The following is a 16,266-nucleotide window of genomic DNA, read 5'->3' as shown; positions in this document are numbered from 1 at the left end:
GATACGAAGCAAAATCCATCGGAATCCTGTTTTCTGATTAGTTGCAGAGCGTCGTACGACTCACATCGGCTGCATTGTGAATCCAGCATAAAGTTACTAGATTAACAAAGTACCACGAATTGCCACCATTTTGGCTCCATGACGTGCGATTATTCAAAACTTTAGCCTCTTTCGCTGCGATTTTTGCAATTTTCAATACAGCAACCGGCTATTTTCGATATTGACCTCTGTTACACGACACGTTTAATCGGATTTAATAACATCCGTAGTTATGAAATTGGCCAATCAGTATATTCCAATAGTTATTCCTCGGAAGAATGGAACGACTGTGATTGGCCAGTTTCATAACTACGAATGTTATTAAATCCGATTAAGAGCATGTAAATGTAGTCAATAACAGAATCAGGTTCTTCTTTTTCTTCCAGATCCCTGAATTTCCGACCTTTTAACAGAATCAGGGGGTATTTACATTATGTATTATATCGTTTTTTTTTATATATTTCGATAATCTTTATTAATTACATTAATAATAATATTTATTCATTTTCTCTTGCAAAATACGAATGACAATGATTATTTATGTAACATTTATATCAATAGATTTTTCTACTTGCATAATTTTGTACGCTTGGGTAAGTTTTACATATCAAAAGCACATTATTGCTCAAAAGTACTATACTTGTCTCGATTTTTGTACATATCTTTTTCATACGCCTAAATCGCGTTCGAATTCAACTATGTGAAAATCATTATTTACATATGTAATTAAAACGTGAGAGAGATCTGAATTTTTTGAAATGGCGCGTAAAAGGTTCTTCGCGAAGTCTGCGGAAATGACGTTTGCGTGAAACGAAGCTGCGATTGGTCGTGGTACACGTGATAACCTCTTCGTCACTTCCGTTTCGCGGGTAAATTACTCAGGTAACGTTTTTAATCGTGCTGGTTACTTGTTGTAACGTCAAGTGAAATCAAGTGAAATTGGAGAAAAAATACGTTGCTGTAACTGCGACGCTTCCAAAGCGTTCGAAGAGACAACATGCATGTTCTCAAGCGCGGTAATTTACATCAAACTGAACAAATACACTCACTTGACATCGTTATTTGACATATCCTCGCGCGAAATTATTTTTGTTTCGTTGATCTTTCCTCTTTCAATAACTCTTTTATTTGTTGTCAGATGGACGTAAAGAGTCTGTGCATTTCGACAAGATAACTGGAAGAATTGAGGCACTATGTTACGGTCTGGATATGAATTATGTGGATCCAGTAAGCATTTGCACATGTACCTTTGTAATTGGTGAAAAAAAGGGGAATCTTGTTCCATATTAATTTTTCATTAATTTATATATCGATGAATGTTTTCCTTAAAGTCAAGTTTATTATGACTTATAAAATCGTTAGATTAAGAGAAATGCGTTACTGTATTTTTTATTTGTACTTTTCTCTTACAGTCTGCGATTGCACTTAGGGTTATAACTAATTTATGTTCTGGAGTGACAACAACTGAATTGGATAATCTGGCAGCTGAAACTGCAGCGACTATGATTAATCAACATCCAGATTATGCAACCTTAGCAGCTAGAATTGCTATATCCAATCTACACAAGGAGACAAAGAAAGTTTTTAGTGGTGAGATATTATTAATCGTTGATATTACATTGTTTATCAATATTTGAAGATTTATTATTAATACCTTGTATCTCTCAGAGGTGATAGCTAATTTGTATCATGCAAAAAGCTCGATCACAAATGAACACTTGCCTATAATCAGCAAGAAATATTATCAAATTATCCAAAATAACGCAGACAAATTGAATTCTGCAATACTATATGATAGAGATTTTAATTATAGTTATGCTACATTTAAAATGCTTGAGAGTGATCACTTGTTGAAATTGAATGGAAAAGTTGTCGAAAGACCACAGCACATGTTAATGCGAATTGCTGTAGCTATTCACGGTGAAGACATTGATAAGGTTGTCGAAACATACAATTTTATGTCGAAACAATATTTCATATATCCTGCACAGACGATAGATACCGCATGTACCATTACACAACAAATGGCTAGGTGATTATCTTCATTAAACAGTAACTAAATTTATTAGGTGTTGTAATATATTATTAAGTAAACGATATTTTTACAGCACTTTTTTATTGACAATGTCTGGCGATAGCATAGATGGAATATTGGATACGTTGGAAAGATTTACTGTTCTTTGTGATTATAATGGTGAAATAGGATTCAATGTACACTGCATTCGAGCAAAGAATACACCTATTAGGGGTACAGGAGGCGTGTCAAACGGATTAGTGCCTATGTTAAAAACATATGATACATCTATTGGAACTGTCTCAAAAAATGGCAAAAATGAGGGACCGATTACTGTATATTTAGAACCATGGCATTCCGATATTTTTGAGTTTTTGGATCTTAAAAGGAATATTGGTTATTATCTTATAATAATATTTTCTTTTCATACTTGTTTTGATAAATAAAGATATGTGAATATCTTTTTAAACAATTATATTATAGGTGAGGAGCAATTGAGGGCAAAAGGCATGTGTTATGGATTATGGACTCCAAATTTATTCATGAAACGTGTTTTTGATGATGATGTATGGAGTCTAATGTGTCCACATGAATGTCCTGGATTAATTGAAGCTTGGGGTGATGAATTTGAAACATTGTATACCAAGTAATTGATTATACATTTCTAATATAATTTAAAAAATGACATTGAATTTATATAATTTCCAAAGAATATATATTCCTGTTTAGATATGAACAGGAAGGACGTTTTCGAAGACAAGTCAAAGCAAGGGAGTTATGGCTTCTCATTATTCAGATACAATGTGAAACAGGAGTGCCATACATAGTTTTTAAAGATCATTGTAATTATAAATCAAATCATCAGCATTTAGGCACAATTAAATGCAGTAGTTTCTCTACCGAAGTAGTTCAGTATTCAAGTTCGGATGAAGTTGTTATGTGTAATACAGCTTCAATTGCTGTCAATATGTTTATAAATTCTACTAAGAAAGTTTTCGACTTTTATAAACTTAAAGAAATAGCGAAAACCGTCACCTACAATTTGGATAAAATGATTGACGTTAATGTTTACCCTCTTCCAGAGGCAAAATTATCATGTGATAAACATAGATCTATTGGTAAGCTATTTGTGTTCAATTTGCATACTATATGCATTGCTTTTTTTAAACTCATTTTTAAAACTTCAGGTATTGGTGTACAAGGATTAGCAGATGCATTTATTTTAATGAGATATCCGTTTGAAAGCAAAGAAGCTAATGAACTCAACGTTCAAATTTTTGAGACTCTCTATTATGGTGCTCTAGAAGCCAGTTGCGAAATAGCTACTGAAAAAGGTCCTTATGAGTCATATAAGGGTAGTGCTATCAGTGAAGGTGTAAGTATAATCAAGAAAAACATTATCTGTTATCTACTATTGATTTGTTGTGAAAATTATTTACATCTGAAAATGTAAATTCTTTTCTAGATCCTCCAATTCGACATGTGGCATGTGAAACCGACAAATTTATGGGATTGGGATATTTTAAAGGCAAAAATTGCTACACATGGATTGCGCAATTCTTTGTTAATAGCTCAAATGTCAGATGCATTTATGGCACAAATGTTGGAAAATAATATGTCAGTTGAGCCATATATGAGTAACATTTATACAATACATGCATTATCAAAACAATACTCAATTATTAAACCACGTTTGCTACGAGATCTAATCGAGAAAGGTCTTTGGGATGAAAACATGTGTAATAAAATTATTTTTAATGGCGGATCCATACAAGTAAATATTGTTTAATTTAACTGTATTATAAATAGATTTCATATTAAATATTTTATATATAATATATATTTTTATCATATATATTTTTTAAAAATAGATATTGAACATTAATAAACTCTCTCTCTCTCTCTCTCTCTCTCTCTCTCTCTCTCTCATTTGCAGAATATTGAGGAGATACCCAAAGATTTAAAACTGCTTTATAAAACGGTTTGGGAAATGCCACAAAAAACAATTTTTGAAATGGCAGCTTCTCGTGGACCTTTTATTGATCAATCGCAATGTTTAAATGTTCACATGATTGATCCATTAGAGAAACTTACATCCATGCACTTTTTTGCTTGGGAAAGTGTAAGTATAAAATGTACACTACATACAGTTATTTTTAAATTATACATAAATTCAAAAATATGTATTTGTAGGGTTTGAAATCCAGTATGCACCATCTTGTAACTGATGACAGTAATATAAAATAAATAAGAAAATAAAAAAATATATTTCCAAAGAAAACTGAAAATATAATGCAGGAAAATATAGATACAGAATACAGAATTTACATAAACATGGGAGAAAGTGAAAATTTTTTAAATAAGATATTACAATAAAAATTGTATTTTGAAATAAAAAAATTAATAAATAATAAAGATGTTATGTTTTTATTAATACATGTATATGGGGACAAAGAGAAAAAAAAAAGGTCTGCTATGTTGGCGGTACTGGATTCTAGTGAATTCTAGTCCAATAGAGCGAATAAACAACACGAAAAAATTATTAGGTTAGCCTCAAAGTTTAATTAAAGTTATCTTTTTAAAATGAAGACCTCGCGAGCCAAAAAAGCCCGGAAGACTCTTGGATTTTATGTGAATAATTATAAATTTCATCAACCTTTTCAAGTCCTTATTGATGGTACATTTGCATTTGCAGCATTACAGGTTAGCTGTACACGCGTTATTTTCTGTTTCATTATTTAGATATCACAATGTTTTTAAATGTTTAATTTATTTCATCTATCATATATATGTACCTTATTATTTTTTAGAACAAATTTAACATACAAGAGCAACTTGCAAAGTACTTCCAATCTGAAACAAAGTTGCTAACAACAGCATGTATCATCTCGGAAACTGAAAAACTTGGTATATTCTCTCCAGCAGTTAACGGTGCTACACAAATCGTGAAACAGTACGTTATACACAGATGTGGACACGAAAAGAAACCAATAAATGGCTCAAAATGTTTTTTATCTATGATAGGAAAAGATAATAGTACAAGGTATGTACATATGAATATATTAGAAGGTTAAACATATACACTAAGGCCCAGTTTCACAACTCACAGTTAACTCTTAACAGAGGTTCAACTTATTTCTCATCTTTTTCCAATTCTAGAATTGAAAAGAGATAATGAATAAGTTGAACCTCGGTTAAGAGTTAACCAGTTGTGAAACTGGGCCTAAGAGTTTTTGCTTTATTATATCTTTATTATATATTTTACTCATGGATTTTTTCTTGTTTACTATCTTTGACTATTTCTTCACTGATATGGACATTTTTGTATAAGCGTAACATTTTATTGACTTTCTGTATTGCAAGATCATTATTTTGTAAATTGACATAAATTTATTGAAGAGGATACTCAAAGCAAGGGTCAAAACGTTTATTCAGAATTATTAATATAAAAGAATTTTTACACATAGTCACCTAGTGTTGATTTTAGTTGGATTAAACCTCTTGTATTATATTTTTTTTACTTTCAATAAATTTGAACTTAAAATTTAAAAAAAATATTGAAATATCAGATTTAAGAAATATAATAATTTAAAAAGTAACTTAAATTTTTATATTTTTTTAAGTCTTTGATATTTCTCTAAAAATTACAAGTTTAAATTTATTTAAATTAAAAAAATTAATGATTTTTGTAAGCTAAGCATACATATGTTTATTAAGTAGATATATCTGTTTATTACAATCAATATAGAGACAATAAATTTAGTTATGTTCTATAGTCTTTGCTGAAACAATTAGAAGGTTTAAGAAACTGACTTTAGAACATTTGGCATGTATTCAAAATGTAATAATGAGAAAATAAGAAAGTTGCCTGCAATGTATGCTAAATATATTGTAAATACGGTTGCTACTTTTCAACTAGTGTTCCAGTAAGAATTTCCAGAGATTGATAACTAATTCTGAAATTGGCAAAATTGAAATTGTTTTGTAGAATGTTCTCTAAAAACAAAATCAGATCATACCCTCTTGCAGAAAATATCTTTTAAAAAACCGGAGGAAAATCGAGACATGTACTTAAAAAGTGACTAAAAAATTTTAACCAGTTAGCCAGAAACTCTGGCCAAAATCCAGAAAAGTGGGAATCATAGTTGTAGGCTAAACTGATTATTTTGGAATAAGAGTGAAATATTTTTTATTTTGATGAATTTTTGTCACATTTTTCAAGATTATTTTATTTTATATATGCTAACATATATAAAAGATTATTTCATAATATTTTCGTCACTTTGAGTATATGTACCTCCTCAAATATATAATACTAATAAATAAATCATTTAACATATCAAGATCATGTGTGTGTATTAGAAAATGTTTTTAAAATAAAACTATACTTTTTATAGATACATTGTTGCAACGCAAGATCGTGAACTTCAAGATAAATTGAGGATAATTCCGGGAGTTCCATTAATTTATTTACATGGAAAAGTACCCACACTAGACTCTCCTTCAGAGGCGAGCCGTAAACATGCTGAAGCTGTACAGAAAGGTTTAGGTATGTCTACATGGGAAAAAGAAAATGCAAAAGTATTGCGAAAGCAAGCAGGGCTAGAAGAGAAAGAAACTAAATTGAAGAAGAAAAGGAAAAAGGGAGGACCAAATCCGCTTAGTTGTTTGAAAAAAAAGAAAAAACCTGAAACAATATTGAAGAAAAATGGTACAAAGTCTGGCAAGGTCAGAAGAAGAAAAATTAAAATAGCGCCACACATTAAAGAGGCTCTACTAGCAGAATTGAAGAATAAAAGTACATAAAATTATACGCGTGTCGTGCAAATTTTGATCATGTATTCTGTGAATACAACATATAAAAAGTAAAATCGTTAAAAAATTAAAAACTGGGAAAACAAAATGCTTTTTTTCATTCAATATCTTATTGACTTGAAAAAATAATTATATAGTTAAAAACGTTACTAAGCATGCACGCACATGTATATATATACACACAGGGTGTTTCTTAAAGTCCGCTCATCATATGATACCACCCATGATATGAAAACTGAATTTTTTATCAGAAAAGTCCTCTACTATTTTACAACTTTTGTAATAATTAATGATTGGTCGGATATGCGGTTATTTGGCAATCTTTAGAAATTAATATTTCGTTAACATTGCGAAAATTGTAGAGGACTTATCAACTCAGTTTTTGATCAGGAATAGCACTATATGATTCGTGGACGGTCTTCAGAAAGAAACACCCAGTATATACTTTTATGATAAGATTTAAATAGATATCATATTTCTTAAGGTCACCACACATAAATAAATTTTAGTTATAACTATAAGACCATAAACATATCGACTAATACAAACATTCTCACAGCTGTGTATTCTAAGACCATAATTTTGATTGTGACTTAAGATTACGATTAAAATTTCCTTATGTGTGATGGTTTTTATGATCATTTTAAATCTGAAATGTTTAGTTTTCATAGAAAATTCAGTCATAATTCTTCAACCTTGTATTAATAAAATTTGTTATAAATAACCAAAATGATTATTATTTAATAATTTAGTGTTTGATTTCGTCAACGAAAAAATAGTGACGCGCGCTATTTTTTATTACATTTGATATCATGAAAATACTAAGAAAAAGAAATAACAAAAAGTTTCAGAAAAAAATGTATATTAATCCTTTAATACGCTATTATTAAATAACGTTGTATAATGTCATTGTCCTAGATCTTAACATACAGTTGAACACATGAATCTGGAATTAGGAACTTCCATATATATGTATATATATATATATAGAAAGTATAAAAATGTTGGAAAATAATCTTTTCGATGTAGGTGATACAATATTATTTACAATCCTTGTTTAAGAACTTTCAGACAATATTTAATACTATATTATCATAGTATACATTTATTAAATCATCAGAGTTGAATAGTGGTAGATCTATATTCTCAGGTTAATATTTGTTTCTTTAAAAAAAATTTATACATATATAAAATATTATATGTATAATATAACATATAATATAACATATAAAACACATAATATATATGTAACATATAATTAGATATATCTTTTATATATATATGTTATATACACATGTGTGCATTTTTATAAAATTAAATGTGAATGATAAAAAAAAACTAATTCTTTACTACAATGAAAAAACGAGAAATTTAATATAAAAAAATTTAAATTAAAAAAGTTGAAGCTTTTAAAATGCGATCTTGATATGTATGATGGTTCTTTGGCATATCAAGACCTCATAGTTTTACGCTTCTTATAAGCAGCTTACAAATTGATCTACCACTATGTAGTTAAATAACATAATCTCTTTCTATCAGATACAAATATTTGAACTCAATCATATAAATCATACATAAGTAAAATAATTCCACATTTATCTTATTCAGTTGAACATTACAATATTATCATGACACTTATTTTTTTTTATTCCAATATAGACCTTTCTAGTTCACAAATTGCTAGTCATAAAAATAGAATCTTTTCCGGTCAAAAAATTATATTTCTAAACAATTATTAAGACAAAATCTTTCAAAGTTAGATGTTTTAATAAAAATTTTTACAGACGCATTTTTTCATACAAGTATGATTAAGTATATGTTATGAAATGCATGCACTGTCTATGTTAAGATTATAAAATTTGAAGAAATATTTGTAATTTTTACTATTAACTTATAAGTGAAAATTTATTTTTAGTCATCACACATGTAGAATGTAACATTGTTCATGCAGAACTTAACAGTATGAAATTAAAAAATTATTTTCTTTTAGACTTAGCACTGACCATTTTCTAATACTAATCTATCGTTAACATTGTGCTCAACTTGTGGTTTTTTAAATTTTAATTTATTTTTTATTTTATTTTTTAAATATAACTTACGTAAAAACTATTTAAAAAATTTTATTAAAGCATTTAAGCCCATAAAAAATTAATGAAGATTTACGACGAATTAAATACATGTGTGTATCTGTTAAATAGAACTAAACTGAATCTGAATGTTTGTTAAAGTAGTGTGAATGGTAATGGCTTCACATACATCTATATCTGTATATTCTATATGAAAATTACTACCACACACAGTCTTAAACATGACTTTTGTTAATATTGCTTTTAGACAAAAGTAGTCTTTAAACAGAACATAAAAAATCTTATATCATATACTTGAATAATCTCACAAACGTGATGGTCAAGGATGCTGACTTAATAATGCACGTGTAGCCATAGCGAGCATTTTCATGCGGCTCGTCGATCGATGATTCGGATTACTTGCTACAAATGTAGCTAATTGATTTTGTAGAGTCATTAGCACCGTGCCCATATGTTCTCGTGTTACGGGATCACTTGGATCTAAATTCAATATTGCTTCTTCCAGCCACCTAAAAAAAAAGTATTTTTATTTAAAATATATATATTTAAAATATTTTATAATATCTACAAATGTGTGGTACAATATCTTTTTTTTATGATTTATATATAAATTATAAAATAATAAATTATAAAATAATAAATACCTGTGTTTCAATTCTGTACGATGTCCTAAATCAGCAGATAATTGTTGTACGAGAGAAAGAATCACGGGTTGCTGCAAAATGCATCGTGAACCTTGTGCTGTACACGAAAATACTCTTGAAGGTTCTGTTTTTTCACACACTAGTACTACCAATCCCAAATCACTTGCACTCAAAGCCTGTTGAAAAGCGGCGTTTAGTTGACCTCTTTGAAGAAGAGACATAACACGTGATTGAGCATCAGCTACAGTGGTTACAGGTATAGCAGGGGTTGTAGCTCTTGATCTAGGTTTCAAGAATAAAGTGTTTTAATAATATCTTCATGATAGTACTTTTAACAATGTTAAATTTCAGATTTATCCTTACCGCGCAGAAGAAATTTCTGTAAGTTGCTGATTTAGATTTTCTCGTATAGAATCACGAACTGCTCGTATAGTACTATCCTGCATCGTTGTTAAAACTCTATTCAATTCAGTTTGTACCTCTTCGCGTACCAATGTTGATAACATTTCGCTTAACTGCTCATTATGACGTTGATTCTGTTTATCGATAACCGTATCGATATGTTGTAAATCTATAAAAAAAAATGTTACATAGTACATTTGAAGAAATATTAAATTGTCCTCATATTAACGGAATAAGTTACTTACATTCGCGAGTACCTTTAATGAAGACATCTTGGATTTGCTTAAACATAATTTGGCAAACCTTTTCCATATTAGGTAAGAGGACAGTTGTAAATGCTTCTTTAAAAGCAACATCCAAAGCTGGTTTTGCTGCATTTGCAGCTGTCAAAGATAAAGTATCTTTTACATGTGAACTATTTATCAATTCACTTATATTCTTCTGGAAGAGTTCGTCCATTTGATTTGCGTCTAGTCTCATTTGATGCTTCAAAGGCTTTATTGTTTCTTCAACTATACATGGTAAGGTACTTTCAATCTTATCTTTGATCGTTGTTTCAAATGTATTTAGAAATTCATGTTGACGAGTCATTTGATCATATAGAGTTTGTTCCAAGTTCGCATTTTGCTGCTGAGACATTCTCGCCAATGCCGATTCTATTCGCGTGGATACTGGTGATTCTTGCCGTAATCTAGTAACCTCTGTACGTAACTCTTTTAGTTCTTGACACTGATCCTGAATTATATCTAAAATAGATTTCAACTTATTGTTTAGTTCAATATCGTTGTTTGTTCGCCATGATAATCCAGGATCATCGGTAGGAAGGGACGTCTTTGGTTCAACTTTTATCTTTTGCCTTTGCATATTATTATCATCATCTTCGGGAAATTCTTCAGACTCTTGCATCGCATGCACACTAACATCTTTAAGCAAGACCATCGGAATATTAGACCAATCTTCATCGGCATTCGTTTTTATTTCCGGTTTGCCGTCGATGTCAGTTTCTTCATCTGGTTTAGTAAGAGATAAGATTTCTCTTACTTCTCTAGATGGACTGCTTCCACAGCTTGCAGGAGCTTGCTCTTCTATATCATTTTTTACGAGTGGTGGGTCAGATGCATTCAAAGCTTGCACCGCTTGTGCAAGAGGACTACTTGATAGAACTTTCCTCAAATCTGGACTTCCTGGATTAGACTCCAATTCGTTGTTATCTTTTTTTGCAGGTGAACTGAATGCATCAGGCGTCATCAAGTTTAAGCCACCAGTATTATGATTAATTGTTGTTTCAATTGCTGAAGATAAAGATCGTTCTCCCTCACAATTTTCTTCGGACATACCGTTGTGAGTAACGGTTCCCATATCTGGCATATCTTCAGAATATTCCAGCGTATCATGAGCAAGTGTATCTATAAGATAATTGCTACTTGCTTGTGAGGCAGGTTTAAAAGCAATGTGACATTCTTGTAATGACTTTGGTTGGACTAGATACATGTAAATAACAAGTTGTTCCTCGTTCTCTTCAATCTCTTCACATAGATCTTCTAATGATTCACCAGTCGACCGTATTTTACGTTGATCAGCATCGACAATTCCGAAACTTAGAATTGGATATGGCAGGAGAAACTCTGATACCGTGCTTATGCAAGCTAACGCTTCATTTTTATCTTTCATAAGACTTAATATATATAAAATTTTATTATATATGTCTGATAGAAACAGATATCCAGCACCAAGATCTAAGCCTGCTTTTAGTACCAGTATTTTGCCCGTGGAAGGATTTGGAGCAAATTTGATTGTTTGTAAACAAGTCCACATTTCGCACGACCATACTTTTAGTTCTGAATTATTGTCACACCCCGTCACAGCAAATCTCCAAAATTGAACACTGAAAAATAAATATTTCCTTCAATTATATTCAATTTATCAAATAAAAATATACATACATTGAATTAGTATTTTCAAAATACTCACTCAGGTTGATAATTTTTATGATCATCAAGGAAAAACAGGCAGGAAATGGGCCGTCCTCCGTGAGGCCTCCATTGATGTAAACAACGTGGCTGCGGGTTGCCATTGTGAGAATTACTATGAAGGAAGACTTGAAAGAATTTTACTTCGCCATCTGTACTAGCCGTTGCCAATGCAGTGCCATCTGGACTAAGGGCGACTTCAACAATACTTCCTGAGTGCTGATTAATTTCCATCATGCCACCACTTTCTTTAATACCTGGATCTGTTGCCTTATTTAGAAAAGAAATTGAGAATTATTTATCACATATGTTTCATATGTAATAAAAATTATGGAATATATGTTTATATACCTCTACTGATCTAAAATTTGATGCTATTGTTGCAACCGACCACAATTCAACCTTGGAACCACGTGTTAGGACTAATAATTTTGATACTTCATCTCCATCAGAAGCATCCTCCTCCGGGATGTATGGGCACCAGATCACTCTGTGACTAGTTGGAGAAACATCTTCTGCGTCTACTTGTAATACTAAACTACATAATAATTCAGATGGTGTAGGTTCAATTGTGTGTATAAAAAGTGATCCTGTATAATCGATACACGCAAGAATTGCATTTGCAACATGGGCAAATGCAAGATCTTGAATAACACCACGCATTCCTCGCAGCAGAGATCTATGTTCTAAATCCTTGTATACAACACGGACTACCCCACCACCGGTACCAACTAAAAGATGGAAAATTTATCTAAATAGAAGTATGATGATTTGAATAGCTTCTATAGATATATGTTAATAATTAATTAAATAAAATCAACTTTTTTATTGAAACATTGTATAAAAAGCATTTTAATTTGCAAAAAAAAACCATTACAAACAGCAAACCTCAATCTTAACAAAAATTACCTTTTAAACCATAGGCTAAATATTTTCCAGATACATGAACAGCCAACAACTGGCCTGTGTAAAGATGGTGATCCCATGTGAAGTCAACAATATTTTTCAACTTCACTTTAGAACTACCATGGTTATGATCACCAGGAGAAGGGATAATGGTCACATTTGTGCTACATAATCCAACTGAATGTTGATCCTCCTGTCCACTAAACTCTCTGTAGAAATGGAATGCTACATATAAAAATCTTCATACAAATTAAAACTTACATGCTATATTTATTTATAACTTTTTTCCTTATTATTATTATAAAGAAGAAAGAAATATCAAATAGACAATACAAAGTATATTAATAAAGAAATGCTAAGCATGTTTTGATGGAAACTTGTTTCAAGTTGATATTTATGGTCGGTTCTTATATTTAAGATCACCTTAAATATATTCTTAAAAATGTTATAAATCAATCACTAGCCGGTATTCACAGTCAATTCTTATATTTAAGACCATCTTAAGTCTAATCTAAAGATGTCACGAACCAATCAGAGAGCCATATTGTATTGTAAAACATTACTTAAAATGGTCTTCTAATAAGAGCAGACTACGAATATATCCACCAATTAGCATATATCCACTATATTAGCACACACACATTTTGAGATATTATTCAAGTATTAAAATAAGAAAACTATGAATGCCAGTTAAGTCTTAAAGAAACTTATCTATGGTCAGTATTCATAGTTGGTTCTTATATTTAAGATTGTTTTAAGTATAGTCTTAAAATGTCATAAACCAATCACAAACTATATTAACACCTTAAGATATTACTTAAGATGATCTTGAAATAAAAAGACTATGGCTACGTTTACACCATGCACTTAGTCCACTATCTATATGATGGATGTTTTTGTTTAACTAACAAGATAAACAAGAACTTATTTTATAGACCGTGACCTAAATACATGATGTAAACATAGTTTATGAATACCCTACAAGCACATATAGAACCATGATATTTTATCGAAATATACTAATCAATGTAATCTACCTTAAACTCTCGTACAGGATACCAAAAACATAGGACGAGTTGAAAATGGAAGTATTACTTATTATTAAACTAGATAAAAGAATGTTTATTTAATATAAATTCATAAATAAATTGTAGAAACACACAAGCAATTTGTTCAAATTTATCTTAGTTATATAGTATGTGAAAATAAAATAGATCATTTATGTTATCTGATCCAAATATATTGATATCATTTTTGCGATTTAATAAATATTAAGTCTTTTATTTTTTAGTTGTTCTGTTTTAACATTCTTCTTGTCTTCTCGAGAGTTTAATGGAAAGTAGCAATTACAACATTTTTATTTTTGTCACAATTAGAGACACAAGACTTCATACCATGGTCCTAAAAGCTCTAAAAACTCAAAAGCTCTAAAAGATCTCTCGAAGGAACTTACACCGTCTGCTGGAAGTTGAGATGCCTCAGATTGTCTTCCCCGGACTTGCTCATACCGTCGGCCGTGTTCCTGTAAAACAAACGAATTTACGGATTTGCACGACCCGGGTCGACGATTCCTAACCTCAGCCGGCGATGCCGCTGACCTGCCCCCACGGCATTACGAGATCAATCTCCCTCACCTCTCGGGCATAAATGCCGTTGTTTTTCGCCGTATCGCTCGTTCAGAATTAAATGAATCAGTCGAGCAGCTGAGTGCTCATCACCGGTATCAATTCACCGCGATCTCGGGAAAGCACCAACGCACACGCGAAACCAACTCGGTATATCTCAACGAAAGTGAAACGTCAGGCGGCCATCACTCGAACACCCACTTGTATAACTACGGCTGTGTTCCAAAATTCACTGCCAGCGCTGAAAATCTATAGTTTGCGTCACATGTACTATACATTTTCAGCATTGACAGTGAATTTTGGAACACAATCTACATCTAGAAATGGATGCCAATGCGGGCAATTCCTGTTAAAGTATAGGTACATTTTTCGAGCCGCTCAAACCGGTCATTTTAACGATAAAAAGGATCACAGGGTCAAAATTGACGAATATCAAGCGTCAATTTTGATTACGTGAATTTTTATTAATGAAACGGCTTTAAGTGGCTCTTGAATATATCTTATCAGCTGCTTGAATCAGTTAGGCCGGTATTCACAGTCTGTTCTTATTTTAAGACCGTCTTAAGTAATGTCTTAAGTTGCTAATGCGTCCCTCTGATTGGTTCATGACATCTTAAAGCGGGGTCTACAATAGAAGTCGTAGCAGTCGTAGAGTCTTAAGTCGTAGAAAATTAACCAATCACAGTAGAATATGAGAAGAATAATCGACTATGATTTTTTCAAATTTCTACGACTTAAGACCCTACGACTGCTACGACTCCTATTGTAGACCCCGCATTAGACTGTACTTAAGACGGTCTTAAATATAAGATCTGACTATGAATACCTGCCTTAGTGCCATTTGGTGGATTCACACTAGATCTGACGTGCATCGTATGACGTTCTGCAACCTGTTGCAGGATCACACTGGATCCGACGTGCATCGTACGATGCTCTGCAACCAATCAGAAGGTAGAGGATGCTTTCCAATTAATGACACAAGTCGACACAAGCGTCGTTCTATCCTTGTTCAGAGAGTGACAAAGATAGAACGACACTTGTGCCGATTTGTGTCGACTGTGTCATCGAATGGAAAGGGGTGGCACCCAGTTGGACACGGCTCAATTGGACACGAGCCACTCACAGCGCTTGAGACTACAAAGCTCCTAAGCACCGGTCGCTGTGATTGGTGGTGTCCAATCGAGCCGTGATCAATCGGGATCACCCAAATGGAAAGCACCCAGGATTTTGCTCCGTATCATCGATACAAAAGAAAATTCTGCTTTCTGATTGGTTGCAGAACGTCGTACGACGCACGTCGGATCCAGTGTAAGCCCAGCAATATTTGCTTCATTTTGGTATTGTTAAATGAAAATGTTATTTCATTACTGTTTCGTATCATTACTATTTCAGTTCTAAAAACGTAAAACTAATTTACCTATAGAAAACAGATCCATTTCTGTCAATGTTTTGTAATTTAACATAAATTCTACTTGTCAATATTATATAATTTAACGTAAATTCTACTCTCACAATTTCTCAAATTTAAATCACCGCGTTCACGATACTTAAAATGGGGATATAATAGCATCGATGATTGGTTTCGCCATTTTACTTGAAAGCCAATGAAAATTTGTACAAGATTGACGCGACTCTCTTGTAAACTTCTGCACACTGGACGCGGAAACGCTTGCCGCGCGACAAAATGAGACGCGGTAACCAATTAACATATTAGAAGTTGTAAGCTTATTAGCTACCGCATCACATTTTGCCGCACGGCAAGCG

At 31.8% G+C, this 16,266-nt stretch overlaps 3 protein-coding genes across 3 annotated transcripts; 2 read left to right on the top strand and 1 right to left on the bottom strand.

Moving 5' to 3' along the window:
* The first annotated feature begins 911 nt into the window (after positions 1-911).
* Positions 912-4,386, top strand: LOC108758005 (ribonucleoside-diphosphate reductase large subunit). The gene is made up of 11 exons (XM_018502710.1): positions 912-1,055; positions 1,178-1,266; positions 1,452-1,629; positions 1,708-2,071; positions 2,148-2,449; positions 2,537-2,699; positions 2,783-3,171; positions 3,241-3,428; positions 3,519-3,827; positions 3,990-4,175; positions 4,247-4,386. The coding sequence occupies exons 1-11, from the start codon at positions 1,037-1,039 to the stop codon at positions 4,298-4,300; spliced, it is 2,241 nt and encodes a 746-aa protein (XP_018358212.1). The 5' UTR covers positions 912-1,036; the 3' UTR covers positions 4,301-4,386.
* Positions 4,387-4,574: 188 nt separating this feature from the next.
* On the top strand, positions 4,575-7,437 carry LOC108758013 (rRNA-processing protein UTP23 homolog). Its single transcript, XM_018502720.1, has 3 exons — positions 4,575-4,756; positions 4,864-5,096; positions 6,451-7,437. Exons 1-3 carry the CDS (start codon positions 4,637-4,639, stop codon positions 6,857-6,859), a joined length of 762 nt encoding a protein of 253 aa, XP_018358222.1. The 5' UTR covers positions 4,575-4,636; the 3' UTR covers positions 6,860-7,437.
* A 1,602-nt stretch (positions 7,438-9,039) lies between these two features.
* Ge-1 (Enhancer of mRNA-decapping protein 4 homolog Ge-1) lies at positions 9,040-14,693 on the bottom strand. The gene is made up of 9 exons (XM_018502688.1): positions 14,512-14,693; positions 14,331-14,399; positions 12,881-13,086; positions 12,323-12,702; positions 11,973-12,241; positions 10,247-11,886; positions 9,963-10,170; positions 9,600-9,881; positions 9,040-9,464 (listed from the first exon to the last, which is right to left on the bottom strand). The coding sequence occupies exons 1-9, from the start codon at positions 14,520-14,522 to the stop codon at positions 9,275-9,277; spliced, it is 3,255 nt and encodes a 1,084-aa protein (XP_018358190.1). The 5' UTR covers positions 14,523-14,693; the 3' UTR covers positions 9,040-9,274.
* Positions 14,694-16,266: the final 1,573 nt, after the last annotated feature.

The sequence above is a fragment of the Trachymyrmex cornetzi genome, unplaced genomic scaffold (genome assembly GCF_001594075.2).
Source record: "Trachymyrmex cornetzi isolate Tcor2-1 unplaced genomic scaffold, Tcor1.1 scaffold15, whole genome shotgun sequence".
In the NCBI taxonomy this organism is placed as follows: domain Eukaryota; kingdom Metazoa; phylum Arthropoda; class Insecta; order Hymenoptera; family Formicidae; genus Trachymyrmex; species Trachymyrmex cornetzi.
The sequence above is the reverse complement of the archived record's forward strand: the minus strand, read 5'-3'. Positions and strand labels throughout refer to the sequence as shown.

What these genes read in the sequence shown, in the direction of transcription:
- LOC108758005 (XM_018502710.1), top strand. An exon ending in TTTGAAACATTGTATACCAA is followed by an intron (nt 2,700 to 2,782) that starts GTAATTGATTAT and finishes ATTCCTGTTTAG; the next exon opens with ATATGAACAGGAAGGACGTT. An exon ending in TGATAAACATAGATCTATTG is followed by an intron (nt 3,172 to 3,240) that starts GTAAGCTATTTG and finishes TTAAAACTTCAG; the next exon opens with GTATTGGTGTACAAGGATTA.
- LOC108758013 (XM_018502720.1), top strand. Translation starts at nt 4,637, where the DNA reads ATGAAGACCTCGCGAGCCAAAAAAGCCCGGAAGACTCTTGGATTTTAT. An exon ending in TTGCATTTGCAGCATTACAG is followed by an intron (nt 4,757 to 4,863) that starts GTTAGCTGTACA and finishes ATTATTTTTTAG; the next exon opens with AACAAATTTAACATACAAGA. An exon ending in GGAAAAGATAATAGTACAAG is followed by an intron (nt 5,097 to 6,450) that starts GTATGTACATAT and finishes TACTTTTTATAG; the next exon opens with ATACATTGTTGCAACGCAAG.
- Ge-1 (XM_018502688.1), bottom strand. An exon ending in CTCAACTTCCAGCAGACGGT is followed by an intron (nt 13,087 to 14,330) that starts GTAAGTTCCTTC and finishes CCATTTCTACAG; the next exon opens with AGAGTTTAGTGGACAGGAGG. An exon ending in CAAATTTTAGATCAGTAGAG is followed by an intron (nt 12,242 to 12,322) that starts GTATATAAACAT and finishes TTTCTAAATAAG; the next exon opens with GCAACAGATCCAGGTATTAA.